This window comes from Stenella coeruleoalba (assembly GCF_951394435.1).
Source record: "Stenella coeruleoalba genome assembly, chromosome: 10".
In the NCBI taxonomy this organism is placed as follows: Eukaryota; Metazoa; Chordata; class Mammalia; order Artiodactyla; family Delphinidae; genus Stenella; species Stenella coeruleoalba.
This window is the reverse complement of record NC_137156.1, coordinates 33,963,112-33,988,110: the sequence shown is the minus strand read 5'-3', so window position 1 is coordinate 33,988,110 and position 24,999 is coordinate 33,963,112. Positions and strand designations below refer to the sequence as shown.

General features: G+C 38.6%; 1 protein-coding gene across 5 annotated transcripts in view; it reads left to right on the top strand.

Moving 5' to 3' along the window:
- Positions 1 to 395: 395 nt before the first annotated feature.
- Positions 396 to 24,999, top strand: part of UBR2 (ubiquitin protein ligase E3 component n-recognin 2) — a 115,956-nt gene continuing 91,352 nt past the window's right edge. For all 5 annotated transcript variants that reach the window (XM_079933097.1, XM_079933096.1, XM_079933094.1 and 2 more), the window contains exons 1-2: positions 396 to 813; positions 10,135 to 10,394. In XM_079933097.1, coding sequence (XP_079789223.1) covers positions 736 to 813; positions 10,135 to 10,394 — 338 coding nt within the window. In that variant the 5' untranslated portion in view covers positions 396 to 735. The remainder of the gene's footprint in view (positions 814 to 10,134; positions 10,395 to 24,999) is intronic.

The following is a 24,999-nucleotide window of genomic DNA, read 5'->3' as shown; positions in this document are numbered from 1 at the left end:
AGAACAATAGGGATAGAACGTAATTCGTTCATTCGACAAGTATTTGAGTTCGTACATATGCCAGGCTTTGAAAAGTACTCGAGTTCTGCCACGTGCCAGGCACTGTTCTAAGCTCTGGGGATACAAAAATGAACAAAGGGTGTTAAGGGAATAAAACTCAGTACCACACATGATCTCGCGCTTCTCGCCTCTTCCCTGGTGGGCGCCTCTCGCCGCTATGATTCTATGATTCTTGCTGGGCACAAAAGCCCCGCCCGCCCGCTTATCTGCCGTTTGCCCAAGGCTCTTAGGAGGAGATGGACTACAACTCCCACAATGCCATCCTGGGGCCTCCTTGTAAGGGCTCCACCTTTTCCCTGGCCGTGCGGAGGACGACTACAGTTCCCAGAGTGCTCTGCTTCGCCTTTTGGGTGTTGTTGCCCCTTTCCCGGAGCGGGACGCGGTAGAAGCGGGCAAGAGTGCCAGGCCCGGGTTCTCTGTGTCCTTCCACGGGGCAGGGACGAGGCAGTGACTTGACTCTGGGCGCAGAGCCCGCGAGGGAGCGCAGGACGCGCCGTCCCTTCTGCCCGGCTCACCTCACGCTACTCTCCGTCTTTTCCACCCGCGGCCGCCTGGGCGGCTCGGGACCGACCGCCCGGGGCAGCGGTGGCGGTCTCGGCCGCCGGGGCTGTGGCGAGGCCGCGGCCCTCGGGGCGGCGGTAGCGGCGCCAGCGCTGGGGAGGCGAAGGAGGGAAGATGGCGTCGGAGCTGGAGCCCGAGGTGCAGGGCCTAGACCGGAGTTTGCTGGAATGTTCGGCTGAGGAGACCGCGGGGGTGAGTGCCGGGACCCAGGCGGGGACGTCCGGCCGTCGCAGGCCGCGCCCCGGGGGAGGAACAGATTACTGGAAATCCCGGAGCGGCCGGGCCCTGACTTGGGGTGACGACCGCGCTGGCCCCGTCGGCCTCGCCTTGTGGGTAACGGCCTGGGGAGGCCCCAGATCTTGTCCCTCTCCTTCCTTCTTTATCCACGAGTAGCCCGCAGGGCTGCTGGGTGCACCAGCCACCCTCACGTACCCTTTCGCTCTTCCATTATTTCTGCTTTCCCCCACACTCCCAGTAAGTCCCCAGCACAGGGCCTTTGCCCTTTATGTCAACTCTTAGAAGAGGGGAGGGAAAGACGCTTCCTGGTTTTTTGGGTACTTTGTCTTCCTGATTCATTTGCCTCCTCCTCTGAAACCTGCTACCTTATTTTGTTTCTGGGACCGCCCTAGGCACCAAAGGATGCCAGCGACACTGTTCACCCTCTTTACCTCTTCAGTGCGTTTTCGCACCGGTTTGGTCAGTCTACAACGTTGATGAATGTACGGAAAGTAGTGTCTTGACACGTTAACTGAGTGTGAGAAAGTGGTAGTGGAGACTGGGAGATTAAAACAATAATTTGTCTAGGAGTTGGGGGTAGTTGGATGGAGAACAAACGTTATATAACTTTGAGAGAGCACCTCTCAGTAAATGGAAGCTAATAATGTGAGGTTTGGTCACAGCATAGTGGGAGCAGTTACGCCCCAAACTTAAAGCATTCAGACCTAGTCTTGTACTTAAACTGTAATACGAATATGCTGTATAAGTAGCAGAGTTGTAAAATAATTAATAAAACTCGATGGTATCTTTCCTCAAGGACAGGGAACACCCCCTAGAACAAATTGTCCATAATGATTCTGAATGGGCCAAAACAGCTGAGGCCCCACCTCTAGGGCCTCCAATTTAAAAAGCTGATAGGAAGGGAGTGACCTTTGAGCACAAGTCAACAATCTGAATGTTAGGAGCAAAATTGTAGTGGGGCGCTGTGGGGCTGTTGGTTAGTGAGGAGTTATTTTGGGTGAATTGATGAAGACACTAAACTCATAGTGGAAATAAGTGTCAGGAGTAGAGGTGAAAAGTTTAAAGAAATACATTGTTGAATGATGCATCTTTGTTTGTTTGTTTGTTTTTAAACCAACTTGTTTAGTCTAGTTCTGTTTTCATTTACTTTCCGCTTAGTATTGCAACCCAAGGATTTTCCCCATCTGCCTTTTCATTTATCAAGAGGTTGAAAAAGAAAACGAAAGCAGTGTTCAAAGTAAATAGTAAAATGGTAATGACAGCTATTCCCTATCCATGTGATCTTATCAATATCTAGATTGATAGCTAATTTGTTATTTACCTCAAAAATTTTTTTTTACTCCCACCAAATTTTGTCTGTTGACCCAGTGATACAGGCTATGTACTCTGTTTTTCCAATTCTAAAAGTGCAAGCTGCCATACACCTGAAACTAACACAACATTGTTAATGGACTATACTCCAATATAGAATAAAAATTAAAATAAACAAATAAAAGTGCAAGCTATCAAGTGATTAGAGCTTCTCCAGTTTGTTGAGGTTCCTGAGGAAACTAGTTATAAAACTGGTGCTAGAGAGCAATGCTCCTAGTCCTTGTGTAGTGAAATTCTCAGACGTCGTGGGGGAAATTAAGGAAAATGCAGTCAAAACTTATAAATTTGGACTTAATTCGAGTTTGTGAAGTTCACAGTCTGAGCTACATTTTAGTTTTGCTCTGTTTACTCTTCTTTTTAAAATTATTTATTTATTTATTAGGCTGCGCCAGGTCTTTGGTTGCGGCATGCTTGATCTAATTCCCTGACCAAGGATCAAACCCGGGCCCCCTGCATTGGGAGCACGGAGTCTTAAAGCGCTGGACCACCAGGGAAGTCCCTTTGCTCTGTTTACTTTTAAATGACTTTCTGAAAAATAAGATTAAAAAAAAATTTAGTCTGAAGGCCAACAAAATTTCTTAAAGAAGCGTTCATCTAATATTAAAATACAAGATTCTTGCAGCAGTATAATTTGCCCTTACTTTGTGAGGAGTTTATTGTTTGTATTTGATTAAAACAGCATAACACTTTACTGTTCTTTCAGCTTAGGCCCCAGCCCAGCCATTTATCACAAATTAAAATTAATTGGGGGACTTCCCTGGTGGTCCAGTGATTAAGACTCAGCGCTCCCAATGCAGGTGGCCCAGTTTCAATCCCTAGTCAGGGAAGTAGATCCCACATGCTGCAACTAAGAGTTCTCATGCTGCAACTAAATATCCTGCATGCTGCAACAAAGATCCCGTCTACCGCAACTAAGACCCAATACAGCCAAAAAAATAAATAAATATATTTTTTAAAATTAAAATGAATTAATAAAGTTTTCTCCGGTAAAAATAAATTTTAGAGAGGGTAAACAAGCAAAGCAGTTATTAACAGCCTTTAGACCTCTGTTGCTGATAATTTGTTGGGATCACATCCATCTAAAGTTACTTAATAATGACTAGTGGCATTTTTCACACAATTTATTTACACACTTGCTTTTCTTATTTGTATTATGAGGAGGAAGGACTTTTTGTGATCCCATCTATTCTTACTAGAATGCCTCACAAATAAAAGTATTTAAGTACTACTCACTTCAATAATTTTAAGTTTAGGATATTAAAGTGGCCCTCTGTTGTAGTTTTTTCTTTTCCTTGATAGAGTTGATTCTACAAGTATGACTTCCCCAACACTTCTTGACTCTATCTACATTTCATGCTCCACAGATTTGATTATATGTTCCAGTGGATGATTATGATTTAAGAGGTACATATATTGTTTTTCCCCAAATCTGAAAGAAATACATATTCATTATAGAAGTCTTATGTAGAGTATTATACCTATATTGGTTACTTTTTGCCTTAAAATTTTCAACAGTTTTATATAAAATTCACGTATCTTACAATTCAAGTCAGTGGTTTTTAGTATATGCAGAGTTGTGCAGCCCTCACCACAATCAATTTTAGTACATTTTCATCACTGCAAAAAAGAAATCCTATATCCATTAGCTGTACACTCCCCATTTTCTCCTAACCTCCCAAACTCTAGGCCCACTGCTGACCTATTTCTTTGTCTCCATAGATTTGTCTATTCTGGAAATTTCATGTAATATGTTGTCTTTTGTGACTGGCTTCTTTCACTTAGCATAAGTTTTTAAGGTTCGTCCATGTTGCAGCATGTATCATCAATACTTCATTCCTTTTTACTGCCAAATGATAGTCCATTACGTGGATATACCATATTTTATTTATCCATTCATCCGTTGATGAATGTTTGGATTATTTCTACTTTGTGGATATTATGAATTGTGCTATGGTGAACATTTCTGTACAATTTTTTATGGGGACATATGTTTTCATTTCTCTTGGGCATATACCCAGGAGTGGAATTGCTGGGTCAGGAATTGCTAGACTAAAATGGCTGCATCATTTTACCTTCCCACTAGCAGATGTGAAGTTTTCAGTGGGTTTTTTCACATCCTTGCCAGCACTAGTTAATTGTCTGTCTTTTTGATTATAGCCATTCTGTTAGGTGTAAAGTGGCATCTCCTTGTAGTTCTGATTTGTATCAGTATTTCCCTCGTGACTCATGATGTTGAACATCTTTTCATAAGCTTATTGGCTATTTGTATATCTTCTTTGGAAGTGTCAATTCAGATCTTTTGCCTATTTTTTCATTTTGTCTTCTGTTTTTTGCCTATTTTTAAATTAGATTCTCTTGTTTTTTATTACTGAGTTTCTGTATTATTTTGATTTGTGAATGTTTTTACTTCATTTCTAGAACTCTTAATATGATTTGTTTTAAATTTTTCTTAGTTCTAAGTTTTTCTTAGTAGAGTCCCGAAAGCTCCATTTTGGCCCTAGCAATTGTTGTTTTAGATTGTTGTTTTGTAGTTAACTTACATGTTGGTTATCCTTGTTCGAAAGCAAAATCAAATGTGCTTAAATAGAGTACAATTTTAATTTGGCATAGAATAATTAGATACTGTGATAAAAGGCTAACCCCTAGGGATTCTTTGATTTTTGTGTTTATTGTACTTGCTCTCTATCCCAAGGCTGAAATTAGCTTTCAAAAAAAGGCGAGCTCCTGCAAACATTGTCATAACATGTTTACTTTAGTGGAATGAGTTGACAGTTTCTCTACTTCCGTTATTGAGGACTTCTAATAAGATAGTGCTTATTACTCTGGTGTGCACATTAGTGTGACAGCCACAAGTGTCTGAAATAAGGACAGATTAACATGCAACCAAATTAGAAATATCAATAATTCTTCATGTTGAAGAAACAGTTACAGTTAGCTTATATTACTGAGATCTGATATGAAAAGCTATAGGTTTTCTTTCTTTTGAGAAATATGTGAACCATTATTCTTAAAGGCAGCCAGAAATTTTCTCTTCACAACTTTTTTTTTTTAATCTATAGTGTCGCTAACCACTAATTCTATATTTCTGGTATAGATTTTTTCATGTAAAGGTGTCTTGCTTTATATATTAAGTGTTTAAATTTAATAAAGTTAAAATCCCAAATCAGGTGGTTTTTTGTTTGATTTTGTTTGTTTTGTTTTGCGAGTGGGCTTTCTCTAGTTGGTGGTGAGCGGGGTCTACTCTTCGTTGTGGTGTGTGGGCTTCTCATTGCGGTGGCTTCTCTTTTTGCAGAGCATGGGCCCTAGACGTGTGGGCTTCAGTAGTTGTGGCACACGGGCTCAGTAGTTGTGGTTCACGGGCTCTAGAGCGCAGGCTCATTAGCTGTGGTGCACTCTATGTGCTCTGTGGCACGTGGGATCTTCCCAGACCAGGGCTTGAACCCGTGTCCCCTGCATTGGCAGGCGGATTCTTAACCACTGTGCCACCAGGGAAGTCCTGTGAGGTGGTTTTATTTTTATTTATTTATTTATTTATTTTTTGTGAGGTGGTTTTAAATGGAGCATATGCCTGCCTTTCTTGAAACAGACTTTTGTGTCTTGTTAATAATTTATAATAATATATAATAAAAGATATTTAGAGTAAAATGCTTGTTTTACTAATGATATATTTTGTATAAGGCAACTGATTTTTTTTTCTTAACCAGAAGCTGATACTAGTTTTTGAATTTTTTGTTTAAGAAATCTGTGAACAGATTTGACCCATCAGTGTTGTTAGAGCCACAAGACAACATAATTTCTTTTAGAAAGCATCACCCTTTATCATCCCTGGATTAAAATTCTGCAAAAGTGATATTTTAAGAGAAATGGGAACATAAAATATAAAACAAAAAATTGCTGTTAAAATAAAACCTTTAAATGTGTTGTAAATTAAAATTGAAGCATAGTTTTCTGGGATTGTGGAGGTGAATTATTGAATCTGAATGCTTAATTTTTCATCCATAAACAATAAATTGCTTAGGATAATTTGACTGCATTCATATTTTGAATTAGGGTTTGCTGACAATGGGTGAAAACCCCTTTGATGTGGCCAAAAACATGTTTTTTAGCTCAAAGAATTAGATTTTTGTTTGCTTTTTGGTTGACTCTGTCTTTTACTATTGACTATCTTTTTTTTTTTTCTCGTTTGTTTTATAATTACTGAACTTAATGTGTGTGTGTGTGTATAATTTTGATTTGGAGCCACTTCTCCACTTCTCCTTGTAAGACCTTATACTCTTGCCTTACAGTGTTAGACATCTCTTGAACAATCTTTAAACCTATGGGATTGTCTCACCAGAAGTACTGTTTTAAGAGTAATTTAGTCTCTTTCCTACTTGCATAAAGCAAACACAGCAAAATTAGTAACATTTAGAAAGGATTGTTTCACTTTCGGGGTGAAAAGTTTTTCACTGTTATAAGTTTCCATCCAGCCCCTTAACTTATGAAGAGATTTTTACATTTTTAGGAAAAGTTCTCTAAAATGTGAAATTGACTAGAAAGGTAGTATATATCACCTCATGAATATGTAAAATCTCTCTATATATGTTATTTTTTCAGAGGAAGGAAGTGAGCTGAAGATTGTGCAAGTAATAGTTAAAAAGAAGACCTTATACTCTTGTCTTAACAGTGTTAGACATCACATAAACGTAAACTTTTTTTTTAATTAATTTTTTTTGGAGTATAGCTGCTTTACAGTGTTGTGTTAGTTTCTCCTGTACAGCAAAATGAATCAGCTATATATATACATATATCCCCTCTTTTTTGGATTTCCTTCCCATTTAGGTCAACACAGTGCATTAAGTAGAGTTCCCTGTGCTATATAGTATGTTCTCATTAGTTGTCTGTTTTATACATACTATCAATAGTGTATATGTGTCAATCCCAATCTTCATAAACTCTTTTTTAACAAGGATGTAATTTGAAATTTAGGTTGTAATCTATAGGTAAACATTGGACTTATGAGTTAACAGTTAACTGCATTTTTGTAGAAGTGAGTTGTTTCATATTTTCTGATTTCAAATTTTCACTTGGTTTAGAGCCGAAATGAGCAGGTCTTAATGACATAATTTGTAACTAAATAAATTATGTTTATTTGGAGGACAAACACAGATGGAATTGGCATGGGAAGCAGGAATAAATAAATGACAGAATATAGGGGAAAGCCTTAGGACTTAAGGAAATAGAAAGGGAAAAGAAAGGAGGTGGTTTGAAGGATGCCTATATAGGACTTATTTGGTTTGGTTTTTAAGAACCTGCAGGCCTGGATCTGCTTTATTTCTGTGTCCATTGAAGCCACGTTCCATTAAAGCCAAACATCTTTCTGTAATGTCAATGTTAAGTGACAGTCAGTAGTATATACATATTTATAGTCATTCAGTTAACGGATTTTACTAACTGCCCACTGGGGCTTGGTTCTGTTTTAGACATGGGGGATAGGGGAACAGGAGATGGGGGTGAGGAAGAGGCTAAGAAGACGTCTTAGAGAAAGTGAAACATAAACTGAGATCTGAAGAATGAGTAGATAACAGCCCTGTAAAGCAGAGAGAGAGGAGCAATACTGATCAGGAGGAGGAAACTAGAAAGTATGATACAAGGCAAAGGACCTTGTAAACCAGGGGTCCTCAACCCCCGGGCTGAGGACCGGTAGTGGTCCACAGCTTGTCAGGAGCTGGGCTGCACAGCAGGAGGTGAGCAGCAGGCGAGCCAGCGAAGCTTCATCTGCCGCTCCCTATCGCTAGCATTACCGTCTGAACCACCCCCGCCACCCGCCGTCTGTGGAAAAATTGTCTTCCATTAAACCAGTCCATGGTGCCAAAACGTTTGGGGACCGCTGTTGTAAACCATGTCAGTGGACTTGATTTGATCCTAAATAGAAGGGGAAGCTGAATGACATGATCAGACTGGCATTTTGCAAGAAACACTCTGGTAGTGAGGTTGGAAAAATGGACTGTAGAGGGACCAGACTAGTGGAGATTACTAGTTAGGACACAGTTGCATTAATCCTTGCAAAAGACAGGAGTGGGGAGTTTGGACTAGGGTAGTGGAAGTAGTGCCACCGGAGATGGAGAGAAAGAAATGGATGGATTCAACAGATACTTAGGAGGCCTAATAGACAAGACATGATGACTAATTGGATGTTGGGGTGAGGAAAAAAGATTTCTGAGTTTTTCTGGTTTGGATACCTGGGTAGATGCTGGTGTCTGAAATAGAGAAATGGAGAAAATAGCAGGGTGTTTTTTGTGGTGTGGGAGATCATGAGTTCAATTTTGGACATATTGAGTTGGTGTCTGAAAGGAAAAACTGTTTCTTCCTTTTCTTTTTATTCTCACATCAATACTTCCGGCCGCCAAACGTGTGTGTGTGTGAGGGGGTGGTGGTTGTGGTTTCCTACACCAGGCAATTCTCTCGTTCTCAGCAGACACCAGTTGGGTGTCCTACAACTCAGTCAGTTCTGACACTGTACACCTGCAGTTAGCATCAGATCCCACAGATTAAGGGCTCAGTCCCACAAGGCTGCCCCGCTTCACTACTGCAGATGCCAATCACAAGCAGTGGGTCCTCAGGTTACCCACAACTTATGTTGCAAATTAGGGGGTTCCCATGACCCCCTCTTTGGGTTCGATAATTTTCTAGAATGGCTCACAAAACTCAGGGAAACAGTTTATTTACTAGATTACTTGTTTATTATAAAATGATACAACTCAGGAACAGCCAGATGGAATAGAGCAAGGTATGTGGGAAGGGGTGTGGAGCTTCCATGCCCTCTCTGGGCGTGCCAGCACCTCTGTTTGTTCATCAACCAAGGAGATCTCTGAACCCCGACATTTTTGGATTTTTATGGAGGCTTTGTGCCTCCATAGGCATGATGATCAAATGATTGGTCATTAGTGCTTAACTCCACCTCCAGCACCTCTCTCTTCCCTGAAGTTGGTTGGGGTGGAGACTGTAAGTTCCACCCTACTAATCATGTGGCTAGTTCCCCTGGCAACTAGCTTCCCATCTTTAGGGGCTTTCCAAAACTCACCTTAGTAATATCAACTCAGGCCTGATTGAAGGGGGCTTGTTATGAATAGCAAAAGACATTCCTTTCACTTTTATCTCACTTATCACTTAGGAAATTGGAAGATTTTTAAGAGCTCTGTGCTAGGAATGAGAAGACCAAATATGTTTTTCTTATCATAATATCACAGTATCTATTAGATATCTAAGTATAATTATCACAGGTAGTAGGACATGAAAGTTTGGGGACAGGGGAAAGTGACTTTTTAAAATGTTTTTAACAGGGAGAGCAAAGCAGAAAGGGCTTATAGAGAGGTTGATCAGGGAATAAAGATATAATCGATAGAACAAACTCTCTTATGGACTGACATTCATAAGAGACTGGCGTGTCCTTTATAATCATTGAGAAATAGAATTAGTGTATTGGCTGTTCATGTTCACTGTATGCTCTTCCTGTCAGCAAACCGACAGGAGAATCCAGATCACAATCAGAATATCATTTGAGCAAAGCATTAGAAATTAGAAAGGAAGTCAGATGGGCTCAATGGCTAGTGTCTTATAAGATGATATGTTGTGGTCATTTTCCTGTATTGCCTACAGAAGGTTGCTTCAAGAGTCATTTTGAGGAGATGGGCTCGTTCCACTTTACTTTCACTTTAAGTTGAATTTTAAAATACTGGGCATTTTAGTAAAATTCTAAATTGAGTTTTATCCTTTTTTGGAAAGAAGACATGCAGTGATGAATGTCAATAAAATAATTTATAAGACTCATTATTTTTGCACCTAAAAGAAAATAGAGTATGTTTATTCAAATTAGCAGTTTATTGACCTTGTTTAAAACTATTTTTTCTTTTTTCTTTTTTAAAGAAATGGCTGCAAGCAACTGACCTCACTAGAGAAGTGAACCAGCATTTGGCTCACTATGTACCCAAAATCTACTGCAGGGGTCCCAACCCTTTTCCACAGAAAGAAGACATGTTGGCACACCAAGTTTTGTTGGGACCAATGGAATGGTACCTTTGTGGTGAAGATCCTGAGTTGGGATTTTCAAAACTTGAACAAACAAACAAACCTTCTCATCTTTGTGGTCGTGTTTTTAAAGTGGGAGAACCTACATACTCTTGCAGGTAAGATATTGTCATTTTCTTTCTTTCCTTGTTTTTACTTGACTTTTTTATTCCTGAAACCTTACATTTTTGTTTTCAAATTATGAAATATCAGTATTATATATGTATATATGTGTGTTAGTTTCCACAACAAATAAATGTGTCTTAATAAATTATTATAAACAAACATTATATAATTATTTTCCAGGTCAAGATATAGAACATCACCAGCATTCCAGAAACCCATTGTGTACTTTATTCCTCCCCCATAATTAGCTCCTACCTTGACTCTTGTAATAATCACTTCCTTGCTTTTTTTTTTTAACACGGGCCTCTCACTGTTGTGGTCTCTCCCGTTGCGGAGCACAGGCTCCGGACGCACAGGCTCAGCGGCCATGGCTCACAGGCCCAGCTGCTCCGCGGCATGTGGGATCCTCCCGGACCAGGAAACGAACCCGCGTCCCCTGCATCGACAGGTGGACTCTCAACCACTGCGCCACCAGGGAAGCCCACTTCCTTGCTTTTCTTGATGGTTACAGTGATTCTTTTTGATGTTCGAATTATCCTACATTTGACCTTTGAGAGCCCCGTTACACTAGCTTCTTTGCCCTTTTCACATGCCTTTATTAGTTTTTGAGTGCCTCTGCTTTCTGGCATAAGATGTCCACACCTCACTTTGTACTTACTCTGACCCATATGTAGAATCAGCCATTTATGCAGGGAATTTCCTTTTAGTTGGGAATGTTAGTTAGAAATCATGATGTGGGTGCTATATGTACTTACTGCTACTAGGTTGAGTTATTTTTTTTTTTTTTTTGATTTCTTGTTGAGAATTAAGTATACAAGGGTAGAAGATGGAGAGGAAAGTGCTCTGTCTCCCTTTATGACTATCTACTCCTGTTTCTCAGAACTAATCATTGTTAACATACTTTTATATGTCCTTCCAGAAATTTTCTATGCATGTACATGCCCACATATGGGGCTATCTTAAACATACACATACGCAGACATACATAGAAAAGGGAATACGTTAGCTATACTGGGCTAAATTTTCCTTTCTCTATTTAACAAAATCTTGACATTGACATCTGTCCATATCAGCTGATATAGCTAGGTAATATTCCATTGTTTGGATATACTATTGATAGAGTCATTTTTTTTCTTAAGACTTTTTCCCATACAACTTAAATTTAATAAGCTTAATTTTGGTTAAGACCTCCGGGTGTCTATGGTAATCTTTCTTTATCAGCATGGTTAGAATACTGATAGAGATCTTTTTATATATTGAAAGGCTGTTAGATCTAGTTTTTTGTCTATACAGAAACCTCTTTGAGTCCTTTATTGGTGTTTGGAGCAGTAGATCTAGTTCAGCCTCATGATTTACAGATGAGAAAACTGAGATCCAATTGTTGTAGTACCATCCTTTGTAGCAAAAAGATCCAGTTCCAAAGAAGGCATTTGTATGTCATGTCTTTTAATCGTCAATCTGGAATGTTGCCTCGGTTTTTCTTTGACTTTCATGATCTTGACATTTTGAAGATTACAGGCCATTTATTTTGTAAATGTACATCAATTTGGGTTTGTCTGATACTCTTCATGATTAGAGTCAGGTTGCCTCTTTCACAGAAATATTGCAGAAATCACGTGTTCTCATTGTATCCTATCTAGTAGCATATGATTTTGATTTGGTTCAATAACTCTTTAAGTTTGATCACTTGATTAAGCGGATTTCTGCAAGGCTTCTCCACTGTAAAGTTACTCTTTTTCCCTCTTTAATCAGTAAGTATTTGGTGGGGAGATACTTTGAGACTATTAAATATCCTGTTTCTTATCAATGTTCAGTTTTTTAATTTATTTATATCAGTATATGTTCATGGAGCTCCATTATTCTTGTGGTCAAAATTGTTCTAGATTTGACCAGTGGGAGACCCTTCAAGATGTCTTTGTTGTTTTTCATGTCCCCATCATTCTTTGAGCACTTCCTTTTTCTTTCTGACACAAGATATTTTGGACACATCTTGGGCTTTTCCCTACCCCAGCCCTGAAATGAACCATTTCTCTAAGGAGCCTAGTTCTTTTTTAGTAGAGACTAATGTTCAGAAATAAGATACTAAGTGTGCCTGTTGCCATTGGTATGTCACTAATCCCAGGCTCTGTCAGTGGATCTGTGTATCTGTAGGTCTCTCTAGTTCCAGTCCAACACCACAGGATTCTTTCTTGTTTTCTTCCTTTGCATATTTTAACTCCCTTCTCTGCTGATGTCATATGTGTCTATGTGTGGGGTCCATCCCAGGGGAGAACAGGTTGGTGCAGGTTTGAATGCTTTGTAGGAAGGCCTTGATTAAATTGACAGAGTTCTGAGAGCTTCCATTACTAGAAGAAGAAGTAGGAAGAATTGTGTTTTCAGCAGTGTTCATGGAATAGGCTTTTGGGAGTTTGGAGGAGTGGAGGTGGGATGATGGGAGGAGGAGTATATCTATTCCCTCAATGAAAGTGGTGCACTGAAAAGCTGTTTGCCTGTACTTGAAGATTAAGTGTGCCTGAAGGATTTGTGGATGAAACCAAGTCAGGGATGATCTCAGCAGAGTTTTCCTGTATGTGCATGGTGGAGTTTGGACTTGGATGTGTCAGTCTGGAGTTTCTTTGAGATATAAAATCATTTCACTAGAGCATGGAGGTATAGGTTAATCCATTCATACCTGTCCTGGGACTCTAACTGTATATTTAGAGGATGTATAGAATTAATGAAAAGGAAGGCACCTTGGGTAAGGGGATTGCCTCATGGTTTGAGGAGAGAACTTTCATTTTCATGACATCATCTAAAGGGTCACAAGGATACATTTATTAAGGATAGGCAACACCAAGAACAGCATTGGCCACTGCTTTTTAAAAATTGACTTGAAAAACTAATATAATAGGCAAAACATGTATTTTGTTGTGTCTCTCAAGAGGTACAAAAGTATATGCCATGAAAGATACCCTCTCCCACTCATCCCTTAATTTCCCTGTTCCCTTATCCAGAGGTGACCACTGTTACTACTTTCTTGGGTATTCATCTAGATATCATATGAATATCTAGATCCAAACATTTATACTTTTTTCAATAAATGCTAGCATACCACATAAACTGTTTTCATCTTGCTTATTTCATTTAAAATTTGTCCGTCAGATTGTTAAATAACATATATAGAGAGAGCTGACTTTGTCTTATCTTTTTAATGGCTGGTTATTATTCTCTTGTATGGATGTTCTGTTCTTTACCTACTTGTCTTCTATTAGTAGACATTTAGGTTGTTTCTGGGACTATAAATAATACTGCATTATTATACTTTGTGTCTTTGTGCACGTGTAGAAGTATATACACAGGATACATTCCTAGAAGTAGAATTTTGGGGTGGAAGGATGCATGCATTTATTTCCTTTTAACAGCCGGTAGCAAAAACTTACAAATGAAAAGGAGATCTAATACGCTAGTTGGAGGAGGAAAGGCAGAGTGGAAAACAAACAACAGAAACTGCTATAGTTATGATGGAAGAGATTGGAAAATGTCTTTCAGCCAGCCTTATGAGGGGAAGAAACCAGGGAGCAGAGGATAGGCTGTGGCAGCCAGAAAGAAGAGGCAGATTGGCCAATTCCCTGAACTACTGAAGAAAGAAAGCAGTATCTGGGGACCTGCACTTGGACAGACAAGTAGCCTGGAATGGGGGAGAGGGATATAATATATGACGGCCCCACTAGGACTCAAGTTTGAACCAGACTCTTAGAGGATATTTCTAAACTTTGTTGTGGCTTGAAGTTGGCCGACTCCAGGTTAAGGGCCCAGACTTCCACAAGACTGTCTAAAATACAGCTGCAAGTTTGGGGAACCCCAGAGCCATCCTCAGTTCTCATCAGCTGGCTACAAATTTCAGGCATCTCCATAGACTACTTGAGGTTGCATAATTCACTAGAACAACTCACAACTCAGGAAAATGCTGCACTTATGATTAAAGTTTTATCATAGCAAAAAGACACAAATCAGAACCAGCCAAAGGGCAAGATTTGCAAGTGCTAAGTTTTTGTTGTTCTCAGTGACATGTTATTATCCTCCTGGCACATTAATGCTTGACAACACACAGAGTATTGCCAACCAGGGAAGCTCACCCAAGCTTAGGTGTCCAGAGTTTTTATTGGGTTTCATTATATAGGCATGATTAATTGAATCATTGCCCACATGGCTCAATATCCAGCTCCACTTCCCTTCCCAGAGGTGGGGCTAATATTATGTGCCTGAAAACCCCAGCCCTTTAATTACGTGGTTGATTTTTCTGATATGGCCAACCTCCACTCTGTTATCTCATTAGTATAAACTTTCAGATATGTGGGGGACGGGTGGGAGCATGACTAGCAAAGACACTGCTATCACATGGGAAATTTCGAGGATTTACAGGTTACCTCCTAGGAACCCTAGACAAAGGTCAGCCAAATTCTTTATCACACAGTTGTTGAGAAGGTAAATGAGGTCCTTTGTGTAGTGCTTTCCACAGTACTTGGTACATAGTAAACTCTTAGTAAATGGCCATGCTGGGGTCCTGAGGATGAATGTCTTATGTTAAAAGTAGGTGTTCCCGTGAAACCCAGGACCCTGATAAAATGACAATGGAGTCTATTACTTGGAAAGATGAAATATGGTTGTTGGAATTCTGGGAGAGTTTGTAAACTGACCCTTCAGGATAAAGGTGACTTATGTCTATAGGGTGGAAGTCTTCTTTAGCCAGAAAAAATGATATTCAGGAGTCTTTTATGTTTAGTACTTAGAAAAGGAGTCTGTGAAGGGAATTAGGTTAATTTTTCTGTTATTTGTTCATTGTTTCTAAAATTGTGTAGGTCCCAAATTATCTCTCTGAAGCCTCTGTGATGTCAGAAAAAGCTGTGTTTTCAGGCAGTGGGCTAATGTTTATATTTGTCTGTACTTAGTTCTCTATTAGGAAAAATGTAATCAAACCTGTCACTTGTTATTTCTTTCTAAATAGAGGTGGTTGTTTTTTTGTGGTTTTTTTAACATCTTTATTGGAGTATAATTGCTTTACAATGGTGTTAGTTTCTGCTTTATAAAAAAGTGAATCAGCTATACATATACATATATCCCCATATCTCCTCCGTCTTGCCTCTCCCTCCCACCCTCCCTATCCCACCCCTCTAGGTGATCACAAAGCACTGAGCTGATCTCCCTGTGCTATGCAGCTGCTTCCCACTAGCTATCTGTTTTATATTTGGTAGTGTATATATGTCCATGCCACTCTCTCACTTCGTCCCAGCTTACCCTTGCCTCTCCCCACGTCCTCAAGTCCATTCTCTACGTCTGCGTCTTTATCACCCTGTGAGGTGATTGTTATTAGGGGCAGTCATCTTAGTGTTGATGTTGATCATAGCTATGTATATTTTGACATCTCATAACCATTAAGAAAAATAAAATACTAGTAAAATATGAAATCATACTTTGGTGTATGGTTTACATTTTAACTTAAACTAAGCTAGATTTAGTTCCATTGTTTTTGTTGTATAGTTAAATTAAAAACATTCTTTTTTAACATTTAAAAACTTACTGCATGAATGTTATAGATTACCAGAATTTGGGGTTGGGAGTTACGCTGCCACCAGTTAGGAATATTCTTAGCATATGTTTCCAGATAGTACTTTATGATGCTTTATTATAAACTTTATTAAACAGTTTTGCTTGTTTAACTTTTTTTAACTCCAATTCTGTCAGTAATGATGGATAAGGTTATGCTAAAAATAACAAACAACCCTACAATCTCAGAGACTTTAAATATCCAAAATACATTTATTATTCAGACTGTGTGACCAATTCAGATCAGTGGGGGTGATGAGTGGAGGGTTCTACTCTAGGTAGTTACTTCATACCATGTAACATCTCCATAAACTTAATGTTTTTAGTGTTCACCACAGCAAGGGAAGAGGAGGGTCTTGCACAGCAGATAAATTGCTCTGGCTCAGAAATGATGACCATGCCTACATCCCTTTAGCTAGAACTAGTTAGAAGGCCTCTGTCCAACTGCAAAACAGGGCAGGGAAGTGTAATTCTCCTATGTCTGTAAGAGATACAAACTTGGAAGTGGATGAACATTAGAAGTGTTTTCAGTGATCTTCAGGGTTTGGGGGTTATTTTTCCTCCCTCACAGAGTTGTTAGGATAAAATGAGATAATGTGTATAAAAGCACTTGGGGAACTATAAGGAATTTTTTTTTTTCCCCCCCAGTACGCGGGCCTCTCACTGTTGTGGCCTCTCCCGTTGCGGAGCACAGGCTCCGGACGCCCATGGCTCACGGGCCCAGCCGCTCCACGGCATGTGGGATCTTCCCGGACCGGGATACGAACCCGTGTCCCCTGCATCGGCAGGCGAACTCTCAACCACTGCGCCACCAGGGAAGCCCTATAAGGAATTTTTGTATGTAAGATTTTTTTAAGCGCAATACTCAGTCTTAAAATACATTACTGAGCCATGAGTAATAAATATCTTAAGCAGAGGAATAGAGATGGTTTCATTCCTTTTCTGTTTGGAAATATAAAGCTCTAATATGGAAGAACCACTTATTTCTAGTAAGAAGAGTTGTTTGTTAGTTTCTTGCTTTTTAGAAAACTTGAACACTTGATCTCTTTTTAGGAGAGTTCTATTTTAAGACTGGTTTTTTTTTTTGGCTGCATTGGGTCTTCATTGCTGCATGCGGGCTTTCTCTAGTTGCGGCGAGCAGGGGCTACTCTTCGTTGTGGTGCACGGGCTTCTCATTGAGGTGGCTTCTCGTTGCAGAGCACAGGCTCTAGGTGCGCGGGCTTCAGTAGTTGCAGCATGTGGGCTCAGTAGTTGTGGCTCGCGGGCTCTAGAGCGCAGGCTCAGTTGTGGCACACAGGCTTAGCTGCTCTGTGGCATGTGGGATCTTCCCGGACCAGGGCTCGAACCCATGTCCCCTGCATTGGCAGGTGAATTCTTAACCACTGCGCCACCAGGGAAGTTCCTAAGACTGTTTCTTTTTAACATGAATGGTCCAGAGATTGAAATGAATGCTGTGTTAGTTTAAAAAATATTGGTTACCTCTAATTATGGATGTGACACATGAATGAAATTATACTGTATGTATTGTAAATGTGTCTTTTTTTCATGAAACAATTTGTCTTAGAGATCTTTCCCAGTCAGTATATATAAATCTCCATCATTCTTTTAACTGCTGTGTTTCCATAGTAAGGACAGGCCATGATTTATTTGATTGCCCTGTTTATTAATGAAATTAGAAATCGGTATATTTTAGGATTTTTTTTTTTCTGTAGCAAACTGCACCACAAAGAATATTGTGTACCTATTTGTATACTTCTCTTTTTATACCCATTTCAGTATTTTCCAAGGGAGATACCTAGAAATAAAATTTCAATGCTGTATATTATCACTGTGGCCTTCAATATATTGGAATTTCCCTTGTCTACCTTGCTGTCTCCAACCTAGGAAAATAACAGGGAGTGGGAAGTTGATATCTCCTGGATAGGTTGGATTCCTGTGGTTGTCTAAAATGAATCTTGTATTCTTGGTTTCGATATTTGTGATCATTTTTATTTATTTATTTTTTATGCACCAGTTTGGTGCAAGATCGAACACAGGAGTATGTGGGGTATAATATCAACTTTACACGTATGCCTTTGTCCAGATGTTAGGAAATAATAGAGGTATGAATAGATTACTGGTAATCCTTTTGGGAAAGGGGACTTGGATTTATATCAACAAAATTTTCCTATTGATACCCTATTTGAGTTCTTTATTTTTTAGGGGAAAATTTATATATTTCAAAAGGCACAAATCTTAATTGTACATTTTTGACAATAGTTAACCTCATGTAACTCATATCCTCCCAAGATAGAGAACATTTTCATCTAACCAGAGATTTCCTTAACAGCTCCAGCCCTTAGGTAACCACTATTCTGATATTTTCACCTTAGATTAGTTTTGTCCATTCTAGAACTTCATCAAAATGAAATCATACTGTTTGGTGCCTGGCTTCTTTTACTCAGCATAATATATATCTGATTCATTCATGATCCTATGATTATTAGAGATTGTTTCCATTTTTATTGCTGAGTAGTTGTCCATTGTATGAGTGTATTGTAATTGCCCATAATCCATTGTACTACTGATGAACATTTGAGTTGTTTCAGTTTGAGGGTATCATAAATAAGGCTTCTATGACTTCTTTTTTATCAGCTCATTCTACTTTTTGGTAGATACTTTAAATATTTAGAGCTAAGGAAAATGGTTTATTTCATGAATCATATCAGCTTATGCCAACATTATATTAAATGCAACATATTAAAGTATTAGGCATTATTATTTTGTACTCGGCTATAAATCTGTGTGTTTAAAATACCAAATAAGGGAATTCCCTGGTGGTCCAGTGGTTGGGACTCCTCACTTCCACCTCAGGGGTCATAGGTTTGGTCCCTGGTTGGGGAACTAGATCCCACATGTTCCACGGCGCAGCCAAACAAAAGATAAGATAAAATACCAGATAATAAATCTTGCACTATTAAAAATCTTCAGCTTTTTATGAAACATTTTAGGAATATTAAGACACCAATTAAAATAGGCTTTCCTAAACTGTTATCTAAGAGAAGGCACCCTTAGCTGGCTACAACCATTTGCAAAACAAGTCTTTTTGTGGACATATATTTAAATATTCATGGATAAATCTCCAGGAGTAGAATTGCTGTGTCAAGGGTCAGGTATATTTGAACTTGACAAGAAACTGCCAAAACTTTTTCTAAAATTTTTTTTTGTTCCCACCAGTAATGTTCCACTTGCTCCATATTCTCACCAACATTTGATGTTGTCAGGCTTTTAAATTTTAGCTGTTCTATATAGTGATATCTCAATTTAATTTATCTTATCTTAATTTAATTTAAAATATCTCAGTTTAATTTTCTCTAATGATTAATGATGTTGGTGCAATTTTGCATGTGTTCATTGCCCATTTACCTAATGAAGTTTTTGTTCAAGTCTTTTGTCTGTTTTTTATTGGCTTCTGTATATTTTTTATTACTGAGTTTTGGAGTTCTTTATATGTTCTGTTTCTTTGTGTTTGTGGTGTTTTTTTTCCGTCTGTGCTGTGCAGCTTATGGGATTTAGTTCCCCAACCAGGGATTGAATCCGGGGCTTCGGCAGTGAGAGAGCAGAGCCCTCACCACTGGACTGCCGGGAATTCTCTGGAGTTCTTTATGTGTTCTGGATACGAGTCCTTTGTCAGACATGTTTTGTGAATATTTTCTCCCAGTCTGTGACTTGCCTATATGGTGTCTTTTTTTTGGCTGCACTGTGTCTTCGTTGCTGTTCGCAGGCTTTCTCTAGTTGCGGCAAGTGGGGGTACTCTTTGTTGTGGTGCGGTGGCTTCTCTTGTTGCAGAGCACGGGCTCTAGGCGTGCGGGCTTCAGTAGCTGTGGCACGCGGGCTCAGTAGTTGTGGTGCACGGGCTTAGTTGTTCCATGATATGTGGGATCTTCCCGAACCAGGGATCGAACCCATGTTCCCTGCATTGGCAGGCGGATTCTTAACTACTGGGCCACCAGGGAAGTCCCTGTACGGTGTCTTCTGATGGCAGGGGTTTTAAATTTTGATGGAGTTTAACTTACCAACTTAAATTTTATGATTGTTTCCTGTGTTAAAGAAATGTCTGCCTTCTCCCAGGTGGCAAGGACATTCTCTCGGTTTTCTTCTATAAACTTTGAAATTTTAGATTTTATTTGTGGGTCTGTGATCTGTCTCAAAACTAATTTTTTTTTGTATGGCTTGAGGTGTAGGGGTTGAGTTTCATTTACTTACTACATGTGGGGATCCAGTTGTTCTAGCACTGTTTATTCTTTTGCCCATTGAATTGCTTTGGTACCTTATCAAAAACCATTTGCCCATATGAGTGTGGGTGTATTTCAGAACACTCTAATCAATTCCATTCATTGATATGGCTATTCGTATGCCAATAACCACATTAACTTGATTACTGTAACTTTGTAGTAAACTTTGAGTTGATTCCATTTTTGTTCCTTTAAAGTTTCATTTGTCTGTTTCAGATCCTTTGCATTTTATAAATTTTAGAATTAGCTTGTCAATGTTTATTTTTAAGAAAGACTGCTGAGATTATGATCAGGATTGCATTGAATCTATAGATCAATTTGGGAAGAATTGACGTTTTAACAATATTGAGTTTTCCAATCCATTAACATCTTATGTCTCTCCATTTATTGAGGTCTTCTTTAATCTCTTAACCATGTTTTATGTTTTTATGTAGAATTTATACATACCTATAAGTATTTTATAATGGTATTCTTTTTTCTTAGTTTTAGTTTCTTAGTTTTTTTTTTTTTTTTGGTGGTACGCGGGCCTCTCACTGCTGTGGCCTCTCCCATTGCGGAGCACAGGCTCCAGACGCGCAGGCCCAGCCGCTCCGCGGCATGTGGGATCTTCCCGGACCGGGGCACGAACCCGTGTCCCCTGCATCGGCAGGCGGACTCTCAACCACTGCGCCACCAGGGAAGCCCCTAGTTTCTTAGTTTTAATTTCAGTTTTCTTCTGTGAATATAAAGAAATACAGTTGGGTTCTAATATTGATCTTGTGTCCTGTGACGTTGCTAAATTCGCTTAGTAGTTCTAGTAGTTTTTGTTATCTTCTGGGTTTTGTTCCTTAGGATTTTTGCATAATTGTGTCCTCTCTGAATGGACAGTTTTATTTGTTCCTTTACAGTCTTTCTGCCTTTTATTTTTTTGTGCCTTATTGCACTGGCGAAAGTAGGACATCCTTGCCTTGGATGGGAGGTATTCAGTCTTTTACTGTTAAATATGATATTAGGTATAGTTTTCTGATATACACCCTTTATCTCATTGAGGACTTTCCCTTCTATTCCTAGTTTGCTGAGTGGTGTTTTTGTTTGGTTGTTTTTTGTTTTTTTATAAATGACTGAATGTTGTCAGGTGCTTTTATTACATCTATTGAGATTGTCATAATTTTCCTTTTTTATTCCATTAATGATTGCCTTGACTGATATTTTTCCAAATGGTTTTCATTACTGAGATAAACTCTACTTGATTATCATGTATTGTAACTTTTATATATTGCTGGATTCAGTTTGCTAGTGTTATTAAGGTGTTTTTGTGTCTGTACATTTCATGGATTACAGACACAAAAAAACCTTAATATAACACTGTCACTTATAGCATAAACCTGTCAGAACAGCAAGTGCAGAGATGGGGCAAGCTTTCAGGTTGCTTGATTCAGTGGCTCAATCATATCATTCAGGGCTCAGCTTCCTTCTCCCTGTCCTCTGCCATTCTTTTTTTAAAAAAAATATTTTAGGGGCTTCCCTGGTGGCGCAGTGGTTGAGAGTCTGCCTGCCGATGCAGGGGACACTGGTTCATGCCTCGGTCCGGGAGGATCCCACATGCCGTGGAGCGGCTGGGCCTGTGAGCCATGGCCGCTGAGCCTGCGCGTCCAGAGCTTGTGCTCCGCAACGGGAGAGGCCACAGCAGTGAGAGGCCCACCTACCACAAAAAAAATATATATTTTTTAATTTCATTGGAGTATAGTTGATTTACAATGATGTGTTAGTTTCAGGTGTACAGCAAAGTGATTCAGTTATACATACACATACATTTTTTAGATTCTTTTTTCATATAGGTTATCACAGAATATTGAGTAGAGTTCCCTGTGCTATATAGTAGGTCCTTGTTGGTTATCTGTCCTTTATATAGTAGTGTGTGTATGTTCATTCCAAGCTCCTGATTTATCACCACCACCCCCACACACATTTCCCCTTTGGTAACCGTAAGTTTGTTTTGGATATCTGTAAGTCTGTTTCTGTATTGTAAATAAGTTCATTTGTATGTTTTTTAAAAATTAAAAAAGAAAATAATAATATAAACCTGCACTTTCTTGTAATGTCTTCATCTGGTTTTGGTAGAGCAGAGTTATGCTGGCCTTATAAAATGAATTGAGAAGTATTCCTTTTTCCTATATTTTTGAAGAATTTGTATAAAATTGGTATGAGTTCTTCCTTCAGCATTTGAAGAATTTTCCAGTAAAACAAACCACTAAGGCCTGGTATTTTCTTCAGAGGAAGTTTTTGATAAATTTCTTTGATGCTTACTAGAGTTATTTAGAGCTTCATTTCATCTTGTGCAATTTTGGTACACTGTACTTTTCAGGAAATATGTTTCATTGTATAATGTCAAATTTATTGACATAGAGCTCTGCATATTTCCTTATGCTGTTGATATCTGTGGTATCTGTAGTGAGGTCCCCTCTTCCATTCTGATATTAGTAATTTGTGTTTTCTGTCTTTGAAAAGATTAATAAAACTGATTAAAGAATCAGTTTTTGGCTTTGTTAGTTTTCTTTTTTATCTGTTTTGTTTTTTTGATTTCTACTTTTATTCTTCTTTCTACTTAACTTTTGATTTAATGTGCTCATATTTTATTCTTTAATCCGTGGGTTATTTAGAAGCGCATTGTTTAATTTTCATATATTTGAGACTTTCCTAGATATATTGTAACTGGTTTCTAACACAATTAAAGTTTTGTAAGTTTGCAATCTTTAAATTTATTGAGACTTGTTTTATGACTTAGCAACATGGTCAGTCTTGTACATTCCATATGCACTTGAAAAGAAGGTGTATTTTGCAGTTGCTGGATGAGTAATCTATAAATGTCAATTAGGACAAGGTGGTTGATTGTGCCATTCAGGTCTTCTATACTTACTGATTTTTATGACTAGTTCTTTCAGTTACTGAAAAAGGGGTATGAAAATCTCCAAATGTGATTGTGGATTTGTTTACTTCTTTTAGTTCTATCAGTTTATGTTTCATGTATCTAAAAGCTCTTTTATTAACCACATACATAGATATTTATAATTGCTATATACTGATATATTTTATCATTATGAAATATCAGTGACCTTTATTAATTCTTGTACTTAGTCCTTGTCTTAAGGTCTATTTTATCAGATGTTGATATAGCCACTCCTTTCATAACATATCAGTGTTATATATACTTTTTACCTTTTTCAGTGGTTGCCCTAGAATTTGTGATATATTACAACTAACCCAAGTCCACTTTGCCTGAGAAAGTTTTCCTTTCACCTTCACTTTTGAAGAATAATTTTGTAGGTACAGAATTCTAGGTTGGTAGGCATTTTTTCTTTCAACACTTGAAATATTTCACTCTGCTTTCCTGTTGCTTGCATGGTTTCTGAGGAAAAGTCAGATGTAATTCTTATCTTTGCTCTTCTGTAGGTAAGTTGTTTTTCTTTTCCGGCTTCTTTCAGGATTTTTTCTTTATCTTTGATTTTCTGTAGTTTGAAAATGATATGCCTAGGTACAAGGTTTTTTGGTGTTTATCCCACTTGATGTTCTTTGAACTTCCTGGATTTATGGTTTGGTGCCTGCTATTCATTTAGGGAAATTCTCAATAAATATTGTTTTCAATATTCTGTTCCTTTCTCTCGTTCCTCTCTTTTTTGTATTCCTATTACACATATGTTAAACCTTTTGTAGGTGTCCCATAGTTCGTGGCCATTCTGTTGTGTTTTCCTTCCAGTCTTTTTTCTCTTTGCTTTTCAGCCTTAGAGCTTTCTTTTTTCCCCCAAGACGTATATTTAAAGGTTTGGTTTTTTTTAACTTTTTATTTTATACTTGAGTATAGCAGATTAACAATGTTGTGATTGTTTCAGGTGCACAGCAAAGGGAATCAGCCATACATGTACATGTATCCATTCTCCCCCAAATTCCCCTCCCATACATGAGCCTTAGAGCTTTCTGTTGAGACATCCTTAAGCTCAGAGATTCTTTCCTCGGCTGTATCCAATCTACCAATAAGTCCATCAAAGTCTGTCTTCATTTCTGTTTCAGTGTTTTTTGATCTCTGGCATTTCTTTTTGGTTCTTTCTTAGGATTTCAATCTCTGTTTATATTGCCCATCTGTTCTTGCAGGCTGTCTACTGTATCCATTAGAGCCGTTAGCATATTAATCATAATTGTTTTTAATTCCAGGTCTGGTAATTCCAATATCTGAGTCTGATTTTGATGCTTGCTCTGTCTCTTCAAACTGTATTTTTTCGTCTTTTAGTGTGTCTTATAATTTTTTCTTGATCGCTAGACATGTGATATACTGGGTAAAAGGGATCTTGTAAATAGTCCAAACATAGAGAACAGACTTGTGGTTGCCAAGGGAGAGGGGGGTGTCAGGGGGGAAGTGTTGGGAGTTTGGGCTTAGCAGATGCAATCCTATTGTATATAGGATGGATAAACAACAGGGTACATTATAGCACAGGGAACTATATTCAATATCCTGTGATAAACCATAATGAAAAAGAATATATATATATGTATAACTGAGTCACTTTGCTGTACAGCAGAAATTAACACAACACTGTAAATCAACTATACTTCAATAAAATTTAAAAAAAACAAAAAGCATCTGCTAGAAAATGTGTTACAGGAAAAAAAATAACGTGGTGGTAATGGGTCAGGGAGTAGAAGCATTCCATAGTCGTGTGATTAAGTCTCAGTCTTTTAGTGTGCCTGTACCTCTGAGCTGTGAACTTCA